Here is a 20,720-nt window from a genome sequence, read left to right on the forward strand (position 1 = left end):
CATAATCTTATATACTTATTGCACCGCTTCTCGGCGACACATCTGTGCAACACATCGCTATAGCGTTTTGCAGGATTCCCGCTATAACGGGAGATTCGGATGTTAATTAAATTTACCCCAACTGATTGGATGCATTCTTGGAGGTTTAATCACATGATCTTCCGCCAGAACCACCCCGCCCAGCCAATTCTTTCCACCTATCTCTGACCTGTCACTAAAAAAAACCGAAAGTTTTCAAAGACTGCTCGCAGCAACGTCCAGGAGCATGTTTTTTTCTAATTTGGGAGACTCCAGGAAAATACCGGAGGATCGATGCATAATTTTCCTCAGTGCATCCAATGATCGGGTACTGCGCCTCAAAGTGGGTGGCGACTCGCTCTCACACTCCCCCCTTTATCTCTGGTAGAGTTTGGCAAATCAGTAACGAATAAGTAGGAGGCTTGTTGATTTTCTGGAGTAGGTAGGTCACACGATGAATGGAATCCCAAGCCGCCCCACACACTGTTGGCGGTTGTGGTGACGCAGCAGGACGTGATTGCGGGAGTTCGGCGGACCGCCCGATTTTATCAGTGAGTGCAAGAGGGAGAAGGGATGGTGGTGGTCTGGTGTTAACCCTCCTCCTTCCTCTTCCCTCCCCCCCCGTAGCGAAGGGGTTGGCTGTGCCTTGCGCAGGAGCCTGGGATTTGCCCCGCTGTTGTTGTTGTTGCTCCAGGCGGTGCGCGTGATGCTGTTTGTTTGTCCCGCTTGTTACCCCCCGTTCCACAGCTCGCGCCGCGGCTCCCGGGCCAACGTTCCAAACCGGCAACCCGTCAGCTCCCGCCAGTCCAGGGCCGGCCGCAGCGCCGGCGCCAGCGACTGCTCCCGAAAACGCCGTCAACGTTGGCACAAGTCCGGTGTGTGCTGGCCCCGTGCTCGGTTACTGCAGAGTTGCATCGGAGGGTCTCCTGACCGAAGTGAAGAGACTGGGGAAACATTGCGTGATTATAGCATTTAGACTCGTGGGGTTGTGGAATGCCTCTCACCGTTTGCATGAGTGAATGTTAATATATTTTAACGTGGCGATTCTGCTTTTATGATGTTTTAACACCTGTAATCTTACGGGTTTATTTGGGCATTTCAGGGTATTCACGAAAAGATTTGGCCTCCTTAAAATGTGTATTTAAGCGAGTTCCCCGTTCTGGGACTTAACCGAAGCATTGTGGGTGTGAAAAATGGCGTGTATTTACGTATGTGAACTTGGGGGGTAATGCAGGTGGCTCGGTGCTATTTCGGTGATTTGCATTTGGAACTTGCAAAAAGACGCACAATATTATCTGTTTACAGAATAATTTATAGTTCGGTGGTTCACCTTTGCACCCGGGCCAAGATGGAGTGTCAAAGACCTTGAAAGTTCATAAACCTGTTCCATTGGAGGTGCCATGTGTTGAGGTATTTAAACCAAGCCATAGATTACGTGCCTGCCACCCCCCCCCAAAAAATATATATTGGACAATGCATACCTTTTGCCCTTTCCCATCTCTGTAATGTTCTTCCAGTTGCGGCTTTTCATCTGATTTCCATTTTTGCACTGTTGGTAGCTCTGTTTACACCTGCCTAGCCCTGAAGCTTTCACTTAAAACAGAACATGCCTGAAATACTCGTCAGGCAGCAGCTGCGAGTTGGAGAGAGACATAGTTAACATTGCGGGTCTTTCATTAGAGCAGGTTTGACCTGCTGAGTATTTCCAGTATTTTCTGTTACTTCTCCTTGCCTGAATCTTCATATTTTTACTTTTCATTTGCTAAGATTTGCTGTTCGGGCTCTAAATCTTGCTGTTACCCCACAATTGTCTGTGGGGCTGTAATGTAATTTGCTTTCTTTATTTTATAAACTGTTTTCTCATGGGTTCATCACTAACAGACTGGTCCAAGAGGTGTTGAACTGCACCTTGCAAACAATTTCTGTATTTAATTGCATAGTTTAGGACTTCAACAGTAGAAGGCCCAATTGTGAATGGTGGAGCATTTGTTTTTTGCAGAGATTTTGAGCTGAAGGAGATGCAGTTTGGGAGGGGTAGACATTTAAAAGCATTGGCTTTTCAAAATAAGTAGGAGACAATTTTTAGGATTGCTCTTGCTGAACCTAAAATATAAATTGGTGAGAATAGAATTGATGAGTGAACAGAACTCCGTGAGTGTTTGTGGTAGAATTTTAGCTAATCTCAGTATATTTTGGGAATGAGTGAATGGTGGTGGAAGGCTAGCCAGGACTACATTAGAATAGTCAAGTTGATGTATTGTAAGGGAATAATATTGATGATACAGTGAATGTAGAGAAAGATGTATGCATGGTATTCACTGTATATATTGTATTTTGTACCAAAGCTTGGCTAACGGTTCTGGTAGCAAATGAGCAAAGATGATATCATTTGGGTAATTTCATAACATGAATGTGGTCAGAAACTTGTCACATTCAGCAACAAGACAAAAGGTGTGAACTGTTTAGTTCAGTTTTGGGGTTGCCAAGGAAAAGAATGCCTTTGAAGAATTTGTAGGCTTTGATTGTATTATTCTGATAGACATTTCTGCTCCATTACTCATGTGGTGGAGCTGGGTGTTTGTCAGTGATCTTGCAGCATCTGAAATGATGTCTGGTATAACCAGGCAAAGGCAAGTAGATCAGAAAAAGGAGCCAGAGATCTCCTGCGATAGCATTTGAGGAAATGGGAAGAAAAGCCATTGTAGCTGATTCTGACTGTCATCTCATAGATGAGAATGGAACCAGAATACTACTTCCACACAATTTGAAATGGTACAGAGGAAGAGCATGGTTTGTTGACTCTCAAAGGCTGCATGAGGATTCTGAGTTTGTCACTGGTACAGACAGTGTCAGTTCCAACATGGACCTTAGCATTCTGATGGGGTTTGGTGCCTGAATTTTTATTTTTGGTGGCAGGGTTGAAGGATTCTGACCAGTGAGTTACAGGAAACATGGACATACATTTGGAAGATTTAAAATAAATGTTCAAGTGCTTTGAGCAAAGGCAGTTGGATGGTGGGATTTGGTTTACTTTCAAGGTCAGTGTCAGAGGGGAGCAGGATATTTTCTCTGTGGAGAGAGGTGATAGTAAATATGAAAGGAGTGAAAACAATATTTGAGAAGGAGAGCTGCTGGAGGGCTGTGGACAAAGCGCTGAAGGCTTGAATAGGATAGAGACCTCAGTTGCAACTGGTAGACATAATAGGTTGAATGGCATTCGCTTTGTAAGTTTTCCTATTGAAAAGTTACAAAACAGATGCCATTCAACCTACTAGTCTGCCAGCTGCAAAAGAGGTCTCCACCCTATTCAAATCTTCATTGCTTTGTCCATAGCCTTCCAGGTCAAGGCTCTAAATTAAAATTTTTCTGGGTCCATGATGCACTCTAGCCCTAACGATGCTCAGCGTTACTCGAAGGCTTCCAAACAGCCAGTGTACACCATTTGCTCCCTCCAAGGATGCCTGGGCATGAACACTCTCTTAGAGGGTTGGGCAGTTGGCATGGTGAAATTCCCCTATTGTGCTGCCTGGATCTGCCAAGGCCCCTTGGCCAAGCCCAGCATACACCAATAAGGTGGTGCCTTGACAGACCTTCCCATCTCCAAGAGGCTGAAGTGCAGCCAGAACTTGAGGAGTAGCCCCTTCAAATACTTGGGCTGCAACCTCGGACATTCCATGTATACGTGGTATACTCACTTGACTGGGCCAAAGAAGCAGCAGCTGGAAGGCTGGTGGGCATCACAGGGACTGGAGTGTATCCTGGATGCAGATGACAATACTTGTGTTTCTGTTTTTATAGTTATTTTAAAACAAGCAAAGAATATAGTGCAACACAATGTTGGAGGAACTTGGTGGATCTGGCAGCATCTATGGAGGGAAATGGACAGTCAACGTTTAGGGTCAAGACCCTTCAGGCATATGAAGGTTCTTGAGCCGAAACGTTGACTGTCCATTTTCCTCCATAGATACTGCCTGACCTGCTGAGTTCCTGCAGCATTTTGTGTGTTGCTCCAGATTTCCAGCATCTGCAGTCTCTCGTATCTCCACAAGGAATATAGCATGGTTCTTCAAATGCACATAAAAAAACAGTTTAAGTATGATGAGGTTTTCTGCCTCGACGTCACTTTAGACAATTAGTTCCTTTCTTCCACCAGCTGGGTGGAAAAATACTTTTTCATTTTCCTTCTAATTACTTTAAACCTATTTGAACAGTGTAGACAAGGTGGATGTCAGTCTTTTTCCCAGGGTGGGGGAGGCTAAAACTAGAGGACGTAAGTTTAAGGTGAGAGGGGAAAGATTTAAGAGGCCCAAGGGAAACGTTTTCACACAATGTGGTGAGAATATATAATGAGCTGCCAGAGGAAGCTGTAGAGGCAGGTACAATTACAATGTTTACAAGACACTTAAACAGGTACATGGATAATAAAAGATAAAAGGTATGGGTCAAACACAGGCAAATGGGATTAGCTCAGATGGACATCCTGGTTGGCATGGATGAGTTGAGCTGAAAGGCCTGTTTCTGTGCTGTATAACTGACTCTCAGAGCCATTTATCGTATTAGTTAATAAGTAGGCAGAGTCAGAATTGGTGGGAAGAAGGGAAAGGGAGTCCAGGATCACTGGCAAGATGAGCTTCAAGGGAGCTAGGGGTATTGGGTAGGAAACTAGAGATGAATTTGAGTTTGGGTTAGAGAGTGACTTTTATATAGTATCTTTGCCAAAAAGCTACTGAATTTTTATTCAGAGACATGAGACTACAGATGCTGGAAGAACTCAGTGGGTTAGGCAGAAACTGGAGGCAAAGGAATGGTTGACATTTTGCGTTGAGATCTTGCAACAGGACTCTTATTCACCTGTCCTCATCAAATTTTCATGTTCTGAAGTGTCCAGGGAAGTCTTGCTGTGTTAAGATGCTATGTAAGTTGATTTGATTGTTTATTTGGAATTATTTTGGTGAAAAGGGGATTTCTCAGCAGCAACTTAAACACAGATCTTGGATCAGTGGGAGGTTGTATGCCCTCCCCTCTGATGTCCAATAAAAGGTTGCACTTCCTTTGTGCAGATTCCCGAGGCCAATTTGCTGGCTTTCCACTCAGAATACTTGGGTGGAGGTGCAGGTCAACTGACCGTGCTTGCAGATCAGTCTGCACGCTAAAACTCACATTTTAAACACTGATGTAGAGGACCAGATGCAGACTGGGGGACCACTTTGCTGAGTATCTTCGTTCTGTCAGCTGGGATAGCCCCATCATCAACCATGTTAATTCCACTTCCCATACCCATATTGGCACGTCTCTCCATGGCTGCCTCCACTGCTAGGTCGAGGCTAAAGCAAACTAGAGGAACAGTACCTCATATTCCACCTGGGTAGTCTCCAACCTGACATGAACATCGATTTCTCTCACTTCTGGTAATCACTCCCCTCTGTTCCTTTTCTCCCTTTTTTTGTTTCTTTTTCTCTCACCTCCTGATCCTACTGGCCCCCATCACCCCCACATTCCTCCTGCTGGTTCCCATTCTGCCCTTCTCCTTTTTCTCCCCCCTCCCCCTTCTATTCCACTCTCCGTTGTCCTCTCCTATTGGATTCCATCTTCAGCCCTTTGTCGCTTCCACCAGTCACCTCCCTTCTGACATCATCCCCACTCTTCCCTTTCTTCATCTGCCTATCACCATCCGCCTATCACCTACTGGCTCTTGCTCTATCTCTTCCCTCCACCTCCTTTGTATACTTTTCCCCTCTATCATTCCAGTTCAGATGAAGGGTCTCAACCTGAGACGTTGATTGTCCATTTCCCTCTGACGATGAGAAAAGGATGAGGTAGAAAGTGAATTGTGCAATTAGTTGTAGTGAAAATGTTTACATTATTTAACATCTGAGGTGGTCCCTTCATCTTTGCCTCTTACTGTGTGCTAAATTGGAACTTGAAGATGGGCAAAAAAACTGCAAATGTTGCAAATACTTGGTCAGACAGCATCTGTGGAGAGAGGAATGGTTTGTGTCTGAAGTTAAATCTCAGCAGATGTTGCCTCATCTGAGAGTATCTGGTATCCTGTTTTTGGCTGAAGTACAGGTTATTTTCCATCACTTTTATTTTTGAATTGCAATATCTGTTGATGTATCATAAGATTAAACAATGCATCCCTTTTTAACTTTTTTCAGTGAGTGCTCTGGCCCCTGATTTACATTAGGATTGTTAATAGTTTATAGCAATATAACAATTTGTAATCTGCTAGATCTGTTCAATACTCTTCACTTTAAAGTATTTTTCATTTATGGAATACTTTCACCTGATAACTTCTAAGCATTTTGCAGTCAATTCTGTATATGTGGGTGGCATAGTACACCCACATCGAGTACAGCTCTGTAGTACGGCCAGTAGAGCTGCTGCATTCAAATCTCGCCTTGTGTGCTATCTTTGTGGGGTTTGCAGGTTCTGCCTGTGATTGCATGACTTTATCTGCACCCCCCCCCCCCCCCCCCCAACATCCCAAAACATAGGTCTGTAGGTTAATTGGTGATTGTAAATTACCCCTAGTATGTGGGTTAGTGGTGGAATCTATGGGAGTATTGGTGTGTGTATGTAATTTAGAAACTAGAATTAGTGTTAAGACTAGTGTAAATGGATGGTGGGTTTGGACTCAGTGGGCCAAAGGGCCTGTTTGTGTTATCTGACTCTAATTTGTGTGGTAATTTTTATTTCATTGGAGCATTCATAAACATATTGGTTGTGAAGCAAAATGCTTGATTCTGGACTACCTTTAACTTATTAAGTATCATGCACTCTGTAATCTCCCAGGGCATTGGAAGTCACTGTTCCATTATTAATGTATGCCGAGCACTTAGTTACACAAGATCCGTTGTTGCTTTTATCTAAAATGCTACTTTTAAATAATGGCAAGATATTCAGATTTTATTTTGTTATATTTTCTTAGATTTTGTATGGGTTCTTCTGGAGCTTTGTGAAATTAAAAATGCTAACAAACTTAATGTTTCATGTGGGGAAAAATAACTGAGTTGAAGTTGATCTTTTAATATGACAAAGTAATGTAAATTTGCAGTTCTATAAGTTGGTCTTGTATATAATGAACATTCTTCTTTGCTTAAGTTGAATTTAAAATCAAGAAAAGTTAGTTTGGAGGCCAATTTGATTTGCCTTCTCTTGTGCCTGGCAGAGAGGAAACTGGTTCCAGAAGACTTCCTGGTAGAAGGATGACTACTTCATTTGTTCCTGTACCCCTACCTGTGGGGAATCCCTCTTCTGGAACACCTGCAAATAAAAGTCGGAGGAGTTCTTCACTTCAGTCTTTGGACAGTGTATCCACCAGTTCTAACTCATCAAAGAGTCAAGGGAGCAGTTTACATTCTGGTGGATTTAGAAAGACTGTTACTTCTGAGCACCTAGATTCCACAAACATGATAAATAACAACAGCCCTTCATTAAGAACTAGACTCAATGGTACAAACCCGACAATTGAATATTCTTCCAGACCTGAGGAGTCCGATTCAGCAAACTGGGAAGAGAGACCTGCTACACCTACTATGTTGGGATATGAAGTTATGGAAGAAAGGGCAAAATTCACGGTAAGATGCATTTAACTAGTAAGTTTGTGGATGACACAAATTGGTGGTGCTGTGGATAAGGAAGAACATTGTCTAAGGCTAAAAATCAAATGGAGGGTTGAGTGGGGTGTTGGCAGATGGAATTTAATCCTGACAGGTGCAAGGTGATGTATTTTGGGAAGTTACATAAGGGTAGGACATGTACGGCAAAAGGTAGGGTGCTAAGGAAAGTAGATGAAACGAGGGACCTTGGGGTTCAAATTCATAGTTCCCTGAAAGTGGCAACATGGGCAGATAGGGTAGTGAAAAGGGCATATGGCATGCTTGCCTTCACAAGTCGGGGCTCAGAATATAAAAGTTGTATGTTATGTTGAAACTTCACAAAACATTGGTTAGGCAGCACATGGGAGTACTATGCTGTTATTGTCAGAAGAATGTGGTTGTGCCAGAGAGATTAGAGGAGATTGACCAGGATGTTGCCTGGGCTAGTTTTCCTTGGAGTGAAGGAGACTGAAGGGTGACCTGGATAAAGATCAATAAAATTGAGAGGCATGGGAAGGATGAGATGGTCAGAATCTTTTTCCCATGGTAGGGGTATCAAAAACAAGAGGGCGTCGGGTTAAGGTGAGAGGAAGAAATTTTAAGAGATTTCAGGGAAAAATTTTACTGTGGTTGATATTTGGAACTTGCTGCTAGAGGAGGTGGTAGAATTCGATACAATTACTGTTTATCAGACATTAATACAGGCACTTGCGTAGGCAAGTCATAGAAAGATACAACCTAATATGGGCGAACGGGATTGTTGTAGATGGGTAAAAATGGTCGGTATGGACATGGTGGGCCACAGAACTGGTTTCTGTACTGTATTACTCTGACTCTGTGCAGTATGTATACAGTTTTGAAGTAGGTGCTTAAGTTGACTAAACTTGCTGTAATGTTTAAGCTTTTGTATCTTGGTTTGGGTGCTTTAGTGTGTTATTACACCTTGTTTTTTAAATTGGCCTGGCTCATAATTACCAGAGTTCTGGTTTCCTACTGGTTGGTTCAAAATGTACAGCAGGTCCCCAAGGCTCCCCACCTCCTATGGTCTCTGGGGAGGTGCGAGGAGGAAATTTAAGCTAAAATTCAGCTGATGTTAGCAGCTGATAGCTTTTGTTATTTTTGTTCATGGTTTGATTTGGAAACTGGAGCAGGAGGTGGGCAGTGCTTTGAAGAGAATTTGTTTTGATGTGTGTGATGGGGTTCTAAATAGCTTCAGGCTTTTAAACCATTGGCTGCTTGGATTTCAGTAATCTTTGTGTATGTCCAGATGCCAGTTGTTCTCAAATTAATGCTGAGCAGTGCCCTTGCAACAACAATGCACTCAAATTTTGGTTGCGGACCTGAGCACCAAGATGCTGTGGAAATGTATATACATGTTCTGTTTCTGAGAGAAACTTTGTTTGCAAACTACTAACTCTATTTATTGGGTGCAAGTACCAGTGTACAAGTTGCTTGGCACACTTGTCATTAAAGGAATTTCTGAAGCATAGCTTTCATTTGATTTTATCAATTTGAAAATGTGAATGGCAAACTTGTAGGTTTGTTTAGGTCCTCTACATAGTGATTGACTGTAGGTAAGCTGCAATATCAATCCACTATGTTGAACTTCAGTCTTGTAGAATAGTTAACATAATTGCTTTGTATGTTTTTTGTGGTTTAGACAGGAAAATGAAATGCATACACTCGGCCAAGACTGTTGCATCTAGAAAACTGACATGCTGATTGAAATACACAAATGTAAAATGTGGTGTGGAAGGAAACATGTAAACAACTCCTGGCAATTGGATCTCAAACTTGAGTGATAGATACCATCTTGCATTATTGTCACTGTTAAGTCTATTATTTAATTTTGTACTTATTTTTCATTTCATTTGTAAGGCAGACTAGTGTAAACCAGTTTAAATTGTGTATTTGAGTTACCCCCTGATAAAAAGGAGATGGCCTGAATTATTTGCAAATTATGTATAAATTTTATCTGGTTTGCCAGGTGCTTGTTTCCATATGTTAGTTTCAGGAGCACTTTATGCTTGATAACCCCCAATGTGTTAATTTGTTTTTGTAAGTAGATGCATTTTGAATTGTGGTGACTTTTTTGTTTTAACTTTGTTGCTTTTGCTACAAAAATACAGCAGAACTTCATTGATTTGAAACAATCAAGCGAGTCCCCTCAATCTTGTGATTTATTTTTTGATTTGATTAATCAAGTTCCTATATATGGACAATACTTATTAAATGTTAGTGCTGCTGTATATTCTACAGATATTGGAAAGAGTAAATATACTTCCATGTGATTGAGAAATTGATGTTCTCTTTTGGCAAAGTGCCTTGGTGTCATTTAGTTATTGGATGCAAAAGTTTCCATGTGCAGAGAACTTCTCAACTAATGGTAATGCAGATGACCAGAGTCTTGTTTTCCGTGCACTTGTTTATTGCTCTACAGTGAATCAGAATCAGGTTTATTATCACTGACGTATGTCATGAAACTTGTTTTGCGGCAGCAGTAGAGTGCAAGACATAAAGACAAATTACTATAAGTCAGAAAAAATAGTGCAAAAGAGGAATAATGAGGTAGTTTTCATGGACTGTTCAGAAATCTGGAGGGGAAGAAGCTGTTCCTGAAATGTTGAGCATGGGCCTTCAGGCTCCTGTACCACCTCCCTGATGGTAGTAATGTGAAGAGGGCATGTCTTGGGTGGTGAGGGTCCTTAATGGTGGATGCTGCTGCCATGAGGCACTGCCTTTTGAAGATCCCCCTGATGGCGGGGAGGTTGTACCCATGATGGAGCTGGCTGAGTCTACAACCCTCTGCAGCCTCTTTCGATCCTGCACATTGGAACCTCCTTACCAGATAGTGATGCAACCAGTCAGAATGGTCTTCACTGTACTTCTGTAGAAATTTGCAAGTCTTTGACATAGCAAATCTTCTCACTGCTAACGAAGTAGAGCTGCTGGCGTGCCTTCATGATTGATCAATTTGTTGGGCCCAAGATATATCCTCTGAGATGCTGACACCCAGGAACTTGAAGCTGCTCACCCTTTCCACTGCTGACCCCTCGATGAAGACTGGTGTGAGTTCTCCTGACTTCCCCTTCCTGAAGTCCACAATCACTTCCTTGATCTTGCTGACGTCGCGACACCATTCAACTAAATGATCTCTCTCTTGTACACCGCCTCACTTCCATCTGAGATTCTGCCAACAACAGTGGTGTCATCGGTGAATTTATAGATGGCATTTGAGCTGTGCCTAGCCACACAGTCATGAGTGTCGAGAGAGTTGAGCAGGGGGCTAAGCACTCATCCTTGAGGTATGCCATTTGTAAATATGGAAGAAATAGTAGGCTGAGGAGGATCTAATTTTTCAGAATTAAGTATTAAGTTTAACTTGATAGATCAAGCTATTAGGGTCTTTTTTTTATTTTGCAGCAGCAGTTTAGCAAGTGAAAATTGACTGACTGTTAGAAGATGGAGAAAATGACATGTTGGATGGACTCTACTGTAAAGTGAAATGTATTTTGAAAATATTGTGAAGAGTATGATATGGAAATAGATCAGTACAATACCTTGTCGTACACAGTACCTCTGAATAAAGCCAAAACACATCTAGCTTCATTCTATGATAATTGAATACAAAAGCAGCAAGTATAGCTGATTTTTGAATCAAACTTCCAAGTTGAACATTTTTTTTTGGAACCTCACTGGGAAAGATGGAAAATATGGTATGTCGGCTCATCAGGTTGTTGGCAAAGGATTAGGAGTTACACAGGTGAAAAATGTTCAAAAGGGGTGGTTTTCCCTAGTGCTTGTGGCGTTTTTACAAGAAGGTATTGTGCAAGGTGAGAAGGTTGACAAGTTTAAGCTTGAACTGACCAAGCATTCACCAGCAATTTCCAATAGACTTCCCCATAAAGCTTATTTAAAGCTAGTTTTTATGTAATTCTCCTGACAAAGGATCTCAAACCTAAAACGCTGTGTTCCCCTCTCCACAGATGCTGCCTGACCGATTATTTCCAGCATTTTCTTTTAAATCAGTTTTCCAGCAGCTGAAGTTTTTATGATTTTCAGAAAGTAATGCTAAATAGATGGTCCTACTTGTTGAATTACTGTGACATTGGAATTGGTTAATTATTGTCACATGTATTGAGGTACAGTGGAAAAACTTGCATACTGTTCGTACAGATCACATAAGGCAGGCATGGTAGTGTAGCAGTTAGCGTAACGCTATTACAGCGCCAGCGATCCGTGTTCGATTCCGGCCACTGTGTGTAAGGAGTTTGTACGTTCTCCCCATGTCTGCGTGAGTTTCCTCCGGGTGTTCCAGTTTCCTCCCGCATTCCAAAGATGTATGGGTTAGGAAGTTGTGGGCATGCTATGTTGGTGCCAGAAGTGTGGCTACACTTGCGGGCTGCCCCCAGAACACTGCAAAAGATGCATTTCACTGTTTCGATGTACATGTGACTAAAGAGATCTTGTCTTATCAAGATAAGAAAATTTGACTCAAATGTAGAGAAGCAGACCAGTGGGAGTTGGTACTTGCACAAAAAAAGGAAGTGTTCCACTGAGCAGAAAAGTAGAATTGGATCAGTGCGAACACAAGCTTGATACGAAAAGCACTATTACATTCAATAATTCTGTATGTTGTTTTGGTACGTCTTGTATTTTCCCTCCCAGTAGAACAATATTTTTGAGATACATCTTTCAGATGGTTGGAGTACTCAGTGGTATTGTCATTGCAGATGTATCTTGTCATGAAAATATTTTTAGTTCTGCTAAAATATTTACATTTAATTACATTAACTTTAACTTTCATTGAAGGAGTCAAAAAGCTGCAAATCTGTTTCACTCAAGTCTCATTTTCACCATGGACGTCCAGTCCCTGTACACTTCCATCCCCCATCAGGAAGGCCTCAAGGCTCTGCACTTTACTGATAACTGACCCAACCAGTTCCCCTCCACCACCACCCTCCTCTGTGTAGCAGAACTTGTACTCACCCTTGACATTCAGCTCCTCTCACTTTCTCCAGACCAAAAGTGTAGCCATGGGCACTGACATAGGCCCCAGCTATGCCTGCCTTTTTGTTGGCTACATGGAAGAGTCCATGTTCCAAACCTACACTGGTAACACTCCCCAACTCTCTGCTACACTGCATTGGTGCTGCTTCCTGAAGCCACACAGAGCTCATCAATTTCATCATCTCCACCAACTTCCTCCCCACCCTCCAGTTCACTCCTCCAAACAAGTCCATCTCCAACACCTCTCCCCTTTTCTTGATTTGTCTCCATCTCTGGAGACAGATTATCTCCTGACATCTTTCAGAAACCCACTGACTCCCATGGTTACCTTGACTACACCCCTTCCCACCCTGTCACTTGCAAGGATGCTGTTCCCTTCTCTCAGTTCCTATGTCTCTGCCACATCTGTTCTCATGATGAGCCTTTCCATTCCAGGACATCAGAGTATCAGTTTTTCAGAAGAATACAGGGTTTCCCCTCCACTATCAATGCAGCCCTTGCCCATATCTCCATTTTTTTTGCAGGTCTATCCCTCCCACCCCACCCTGCTGACATAACGCGCAACAGGGACAGGGTTCCCCTTGCCCTCGCTTACTACCCCATGAGCCTATGCATCCAACATGTTATTCTCTGCAACTTCTGCCATCTCCAAAAGGATCCAACCACCAGGCACATCTTCCCGTCCTCTCTACTTTCCACAGGGTTCGCCCTCTCCACGACTCCCTTGCCCACTCATCCCTCCCTTCCAATCCCCATCCAGGCACTTATCCCTGCAACTGTACTAAGTGTTACACCTGCCCCTACACCTCCCTCAGCACCATTCAGAGCTCTAGACAGTCCTTCAAAGTGAAGCAGTACTACACATGTGAATCCATTGGTGTCATTTATTGCATCCAGTGCTCCCAGTATGGCTTCTACATCGGTGACACCTGATGCAGGTTGGGGGATCACCTTGTCTAGCACCTTCGCTCTGTGTGCCATAACTGCCAGGATTTCCTGGTGGCCAGCCACTTTAATTCCACTTCCCATTCCCACACTATATGTCCACAGCTGCCTCTACTGCCATGTTGAGGCTAGATGCAGATTAGAGGAATGACACCTCAAAATCTGTCTTGGTAGTCTCCAACCTGAGCACCAACATCAATTTCTCTAACTTCTGGTAACCACTCCCCTCTGTTCATTTATTTTCTCTTCAAACCCCCCTCCCCTTTCTTTTCCCTTATCCCTGTGGCTCCATTACCCCTTCTTCCTCCTCTCCGCCCTCATGACTTCATCACCCACACCTTCCTCCCTCTGGTTCTGCACCTCCTTCCCTTTATTCCATGGTCTGCTGTCCTCCTACTACCAGATTCTATCTTCAACCCTTTGTCCCTTCCACCTATCACCTCCCAGCTTTTCACATCATTCCAACTTTTCCTACCTCTTCCACCCTGACCCCCCCCCCCAACCTACCTATCTACCTTCTCCCTCTCACCTGGATTCACCTATCACCTGCAAGCTCATGTTCCTCCCTCTCCTCCCACCCTTTTGTTCTGCTATCTCCCTTTCTTTCCAGTCCTGATGAAAAGTCTTTGCCTGAAACATCAACTGTTCACTTCCCTCCATTGATGCTGCCTGACCTGCTGAGCTCCTCCAGCAGTTTGTGTGCATGTTGCTGCAGATCTGTTCAAAACAATTTGAGAAATATTTTGGTGTTTTTTTTTTCTAATACACTTGATTGTATCCAAAGACATTCAGTTTATAAACCTTTGTCATCTAAAACTGTGAATTTGATTTTCAACTTTTTACATTGTCATGTATACCAAGTCCCCAGATACTAGAGGTATTTGAGAATGGAATAACATATTAGAAGCAGCTGTAAATTATTTGGCCCCTCGTGTCTGCTTTACCATTCAGTGAGATCCTGGATGATCTTTCACTGCCCTGGTCCTCAGGTAGAGAAATTTCCAAAGCCTTGCTGGCTGAAGAAACCTTTTGTTCTAGTCTGTTCTGAGTGGTTGAACCCTTTTGTGGATCCCACCCACCCTCTCCTCCCTGCCCCCCCCCAGTTTTCCTGGTTCACTCCAGACAAACAAAAATGGGAGTAAGTACTTGGCTCCTCAAGTGTGCACTGCCATTCAATGCAATCATGGCTGATCTACTCTTAGCCTCAACTCCACTTCTGTGCCACTTCCTTGGAGTCCTTAATTCCTTGATCTTTAAAATTATTTACCACTTTAGGTGCCTCCAATGATCTATCCTCAAACACTCAATTCCTATGCATCTGTTTTAAATGACTGTCCCTTCTAACTGTTCCCTTCAGTGGTCCCACTAGTTGAAACATCCCACTGCTGTGCCCTCTTAGGATTATTAAGATTGCTGCTGGGGATTTATTTCCCTTCAATACCATTAATTTCTTCAAAACTATATTTTCTGCTATTGATCGTGAGCACCTTGTTTACTCTAGACTTTAGTTCTTCATTTTATGGGAAGTTTAAAGATGTACCAGATTTGATTGCCATTTGCTTCTCCATTATAATCTCAACTGTCATTCCATAACATGGCCTGTATTAACTTTATCTAATATTTTTGTATGAATGTGGAAACTTTGGCAGTCCATTTGAATCTCTATAAAACTCTTGTATGCTACTGGGCCTCTTGCTGAATTTTGAAATCTTTCCATTTTTTTCATGCTTGCTGCTTTTGTTTTGGCAGCATCAATGTAAGCCACTTCTTTTGATATATGGGTCCTTCCCAGGTTACAAGTGCCAGTCTACATACGAATGAGCATTTGGGAGACCAGTGGCATGAATTTGCTGGCTGCTGCAGGCATCTTCTGCCAGTTGGGAACACAGTTCGTGACAATGCCATTCCATTTTTCAGAGAAATCTGAGTTGGATGCCCTGGTTTACTGACTTGTTGCTCTTGGTTGGCCAATGTTTTTATTTAAACATTGCCAGGCAGCTGTATTTCTGACTTCTGAACTGGGTTACAAACCATTTTCAGGAATGGAACCCTGTTGTAACTTGGAGGACCTGCAGTACTATCTTGAGAACCACTGTTTAGTTTTTTTTTGAAGTGTATATTATTTGTTAACCTTTGCTTGTTTGCTGTTATTTGTTTCTCCCCAAGGTTAACTTGTCTTATGCCTGAATAGTTTTTAGATTTAAATTCCCTTAAATCTACAGTGACTGGTCCATGTTCAAAGACTCAGCTGCCAGCCTTGATGAGTATGCCACCACCACCACAGAAAGTGTGTGGAGGACTGTGTACCAAAGACAATATGGGTGTTCCCAAACAGGATGGATGAACAGGGAGATCCACTCCCTACTGAAGGAGAGGACTGCTGCACACAAATCTGGTGATCCTGATCTGTACAAGAAATCGAGGTATGACCTTTGGAAAGCTATTAGGGATGCCAAGAAGCAATACCGACTCAAAATGGAGTCCCTGACCAGCTGTCATTTATGGCAGGGCTTACATACACAAGGCGACAAGACAAAGATGGGCTGCATAGGTAACAACAGTGCATCCCTTCCTGATGAACTTAACACATTCTATGCACATTTTGAACAGCAGGGAAGTGGATTGTCACCATCCACCCTGACAGCCTCCAGTGCAGCTGAACCTGTGATCACAGTTGAGGATGTAAGATCTCTCTTCTGGAGAGCGAACATGAGGAAAGCACCTGGCCCAGATGGTGTCCCTGGCCCTATGCTAAGATCTTGTGCTGATCAGAAGTATTTGTGGACATATTTAACCTCTCCCTGCTTCAATCTCTGATTCCCACCTGCTGTAAGAAGACCGCTATCATCCCGGTACCGAAGAAAAGCAAGGTAACATGCCTCAATGACTACCGACCAGTGGCTCTGACATCCACCATCATGAAGTGCTTTGAGAGGTTGGTCATGGCACACATCAACTCCAGCCTCCCAGACAATGTTGACTCAATGCAATTTGCCTATCGCCAAAACGGGTCTGCAGCAGATGCCATCTCCCTGGCCCTACACTCGGCTCTGGAGCATCTGGACAGTAAAGACACCTACGTTAGACTATTGTTTATTGACTACAGTGCTGCCTTCAATACAATAATCCCAAGCAAGCTTGTCACAAAACTCCGAGACCTAGGACTCAACACCTCCCTCTGTAACTGGATCCTTGACTTTTTAACCAACAGACCGCATTCAGTGAGGATAAGCAGCAATACCTCCGGCATGATTATTGTCAACACTGGTGCCCCACAAGGCTGCGTCCTCAGCCCTCTACTCCCGATACACTCATAACTGTGTGGCCAGATTCTGCTCTAACTCCATCTACAAGTTTGTAGATGATACCACCGTTGTAGGCTGTATCTCAAACAGCGATGAGTCGGAGTACAGGAAGGGGAGAGAGAGTTTAGTGGAATGGTGTCATGATGACAACCTTTCCCTCAATGTCAACAAGACAAAAGAGCTGGTCATGACTTCAGGAAAGGGGGCGGTGTACATGCACCTGTCTACATCAATGGTGCTGAGGTTGAGAGCTTCAAGTTCCTGGGAGTGAACATCACCAACAGCCTGTCCTGGTCAAATCACATATATGCTATGACCAAGAAAGCTCACCAGTGCCTCTACTTCCTCAGGAGGCTAAAGAAATTTGGTTTGTCCCCTTTGACTCTCACCAACTTTTACCGATGCACCATAGCATCCTATCTAGATGTATCACGGCTTGGTACAGCAACTGCTCTGCCCAGGACTGCAAGAAACTGCAGAGAGTTGTGGACACAGCCCAGCGCATCACGGACACCAGCCTCCCTTCCTTGGACTCTTATGTTGGCTGCCTCACCAAGACAGCGAGAGGTAAAGACAAAGACCCCACCCACCTGGGACATTCTCTCTTCTCTCCTCTTCCATTGGGTAGAAGATACAAGATCCTGAGGGCACCTACCACCAGACTTAAGGACAGCTTCTATCCCACTGTGATAAGACTATTGAATGGTTCCCTTATACAATGAGATGGACTGTGACCTCACGATCTACCTTGTTGTGACCTTGCACCTTATTGCACTGCACTTTCTCTATAGCTGTGACACTTTACTCTGTACTGTTATGGTTTTTACCTGTACTACATCAATGCACTCTGTACTAACTCAATGTAACTTCACTGTGTAATAAATTGACCTGGATGATTGGTATGCAAGACAAGTTTTTCACTGTACCTCAGTACAAGTGACAATAATAAACCAATTCCTTTCTCTGATTTGAATTAAATCTTAATTCTGTCATTATGATCATTGTTCCCAGTAGTAAATATGAAACATGAAAAAAAGTAGTACTGCTGCTTTGAACTCTGGTATAAATATATAGTGAACAACTTGTTCAACTGAGGTTGAAGTGGTTGTTTCTTGTCTTGTAAGTAAGACTGGACAAATGCTTGTTTTCACCTTTTGGATGCCTGAGGCAAAGATGCAGATCATGTGATGTAACTTGTGAAGACAGGATGAGAGTATCAGATCTGTGCCTTTTTTCTGGGGTGATGAACCTATAGTGAGCTGGTTGAAGGCAGAGAAGGTAGCTGGGTAATGGTGAAGTCTTAATGGCCTTCTCCAGGATGATGAACTGTGGGCCAGGGACCCCAAAATAAATGGAGAACCAACAATGTTGACAATACTCACAATACCACTTGGCCAACCATTCACTGAGTATTCAAACGTGGTCATGCTCAGAAGATGTGAAACACGTGTTGGGTCACTTCATCCTGTGTGCTGTATAAACTGGGTAGAAAGGAAATATTGTTTTGCTCCATCAAAAAAAGAATCAAATTGTGTTTAGCTATTTGTGCATTGAAAGGCACAATTAAAAGGTAGCAGTAGATTTTTAAAAAATCTTGAATTACTTTTAAGCTGGTGACTCTTAAGAAATTTGTATACAGTTTAACAATTGAAATATGAAAGACCAATCAGTGTAATTTAACTTGCCATAGTTGACTTTAAAGAATAACTTGAGGAAATATTAATTGCTACTTGCAAAAGTCAGTGCCAATAAAGGAGTGCTTTTCAGGATGGCTGCTGATGACTAGGAGTTCCACAGGAGTCTGTTGGGACTGCAACTTTTCACATTGTATATTAATGATCTGGATGAAGGAACTGATGGCATTGTGGTCAAGTTTACCAAGATAGGTTGAGGGATGGGTTGTGTTGCGGCAGTAAGGTGTCTGCAGAAGGACTTGCACAGGTTGGGAGAATGGGCAAAGAACTGGCAAATTGAATACAGCATAGGGAAGTGTGGGGTTATGCACTTTGGTAGGAAAAGTAACTGTAGACTGCTTTCTAAATGAGGAGAAAATTCAGAAATCAGGTGCAAAGGAACTTGAATCCTAGTTCACAACTCCCTCAAGGTTAACTTGGTAGTAAAGAAGGCAAATGCAATATTAGCATTTATTTTGAGAGGACTAGAATATAAAAGCAAGGATGTACTGCTGAGGTTTTATAAGGTGTTGGTCAGACTGCATTTGGAATATTGTGAACAATTTTGGGCCCTGATTCTAAGGAAAGATGTGCTGACCTTGGAGAAGGTCCAGAAGAGGTTCACGAGAATAATCCCAGGACTGAAAGGCTTAACATATTAGGGATGTTTGATGTCTCTATGCCTCACTGGAGTTCAGAAGCATGAGGGGGGTATCTCATTGAAACCTACTAGAAAGGCCTGGGTAGAGTGGACTTGGGGAGGATGCTTCCATTAGTAGGAGAATCTAGGATCAGGGAGCACAACCTCAGAATAAAGGGATGTCCTTTTAGGACTGAGATGAGGAATTTCTTCAGCTAGAGGTTGGTAAATCTGTGAAATTCATTGCAACAGAGTTGTGGAGGCCAAGACATCGGGTGTATTTAAGGCAGAGATTGATAGGTTCTTGATTGGTAAGGGAGTTAAGTGTTACGGGGAGCAGGCAGGAGAATGGGGTTGAAAATAAAATCAGCCATGATTGAATGGTTGAGCAGACTTGATGGGCTGAATGGCTTATTTCTGCTCCCATATTTTATGGTCTTGTAAAGATCTTGCATTTAAATGGGTAAATGATGGAAGAAAATTACAGAGATGGAAATGCAGATCAACCAAAAGTAGAACATAGTAGAAGCTTGGGTTGAAAGCTTTGATTCTATTCTTGTTAGTTGCATTATTTCAGTTCCCATTTGTTTTTGAATTTTAGTACTGAAAGTTAAAGAGCCTTGGTATTGTAGGAGCAGAAGTATTTTTAGTGCTACCAAAGGTTGGTTGCCAACAAAGGCTTTTTAAAATAATTTGAAAGTGAGTTCAGTGCCATTTTAATTTGAAAATTCAGATTGCTGATAAGACACTTGGGTTGCTAAGTTCATCAAAACCAGATTTTGTGGGTAGGTAAAAGTCCTCACACTGGCCAACGTGCTAGAGTCCAAGTGTAACAGCTCCACAGACAGCTCAACTGCTAGCAGTTTGCTGTGGTTTCTGTTCTGAAATCAACCACAAGAACAAATGAAATAGTTTTGCACTTGGCTTGCATTACTGCCAGCTTAGATTAATTAAATCAACTTTTCCAGAAAGTATTCATTATAATTCTGCATGTTGGTACATCTTTAAGGCTAAGTAGCAAGTCCTTTTTGTGTAAGTATGCTGCAGTTATGTGGTTGAATTGCTCCAAAACCTTTGCATGTTATTTTACATTGATCAAGATGGGCTCCAACTCTGCCTTGGTTGTACCTGTATGCTGTGCTTGATTTGACCTTTGTAATTTGTTACTCATTGAGGTTGGTGCTGAAATGTTACCTTGCAGAAATTGTCTCGAAAAACTCCAGTAGAGGCTAGGTTCAGCATTGCAGTTGCAAACTATCATTCTCTGCTTCTATTGGTAGTGATCTTTAAGCCTTAGTTTAGTTTTCTGTAGAAGGCTATGCTCACAAAGCACTTTGAACATCAAATTCCACAATTTATGAAATTAAAAGAAAGTGTTAGCTACGTTCAATTCTGCAACCACAGCTTGTATTTTAAGATGGATAAATCCCCAGGGCTTCTGTGGAAGAAAGCTATGAAATTACAGCTGGAGTTGCCCTTCATTTCAGTGATTTTTGTTTTTGTTGTCAGCAGATGTCTTTGGTTCACT

At 42.7% G+C, this 20,720-nt stretch overlaps 1 protein-coding gene across 6 annotated transcripts in view; it reads left to right on the plus strand.

Moving 5' to 3' along the window:
• Positions 1-203: 203 nt before the first annotated feature.
• Positions 204-20,720, plus strand: part of snx16 (sorting nexin 16) — a 34,269-nt gene continuing 13,752 nt past the window's right edge. The window contains exons 1-3 of one of the 6 annotated variants that reach the window (XM_052023777.1): positions 206-569; positions 1,324-1,428; positions 7,190-7,598. In XM_052023777.1, coding sequence (XP_051879737.1) covers positions 7,227-7,598 — 372 coding nt within the window. In that variant the 5' untranslated portion in view covers positions 206-569; positions 1,324-1,428; positions 7,190-7,226. The other 5 variants (XM_052023780.1, XM_052023781.1, XM_052023778.1 and 2 more) reach the window with 5 other exon arrangements.

Source organism: Pristis pectinata, chromosome 9 (genome assembly GCF_009764475.1).
Source record: "Pristis pectinata isolate sPriPec2 chromosome 9, sPriPec2.1.pri, whole genome shotgun sequence".
In the NCBI taxonomy this organism is placed as follows: Eukaryota; Metazoa; Chordata; class Chondrichthyes; order Rhinopristiformes; family Pristidae; genus Pristis; species Pristis pectinata.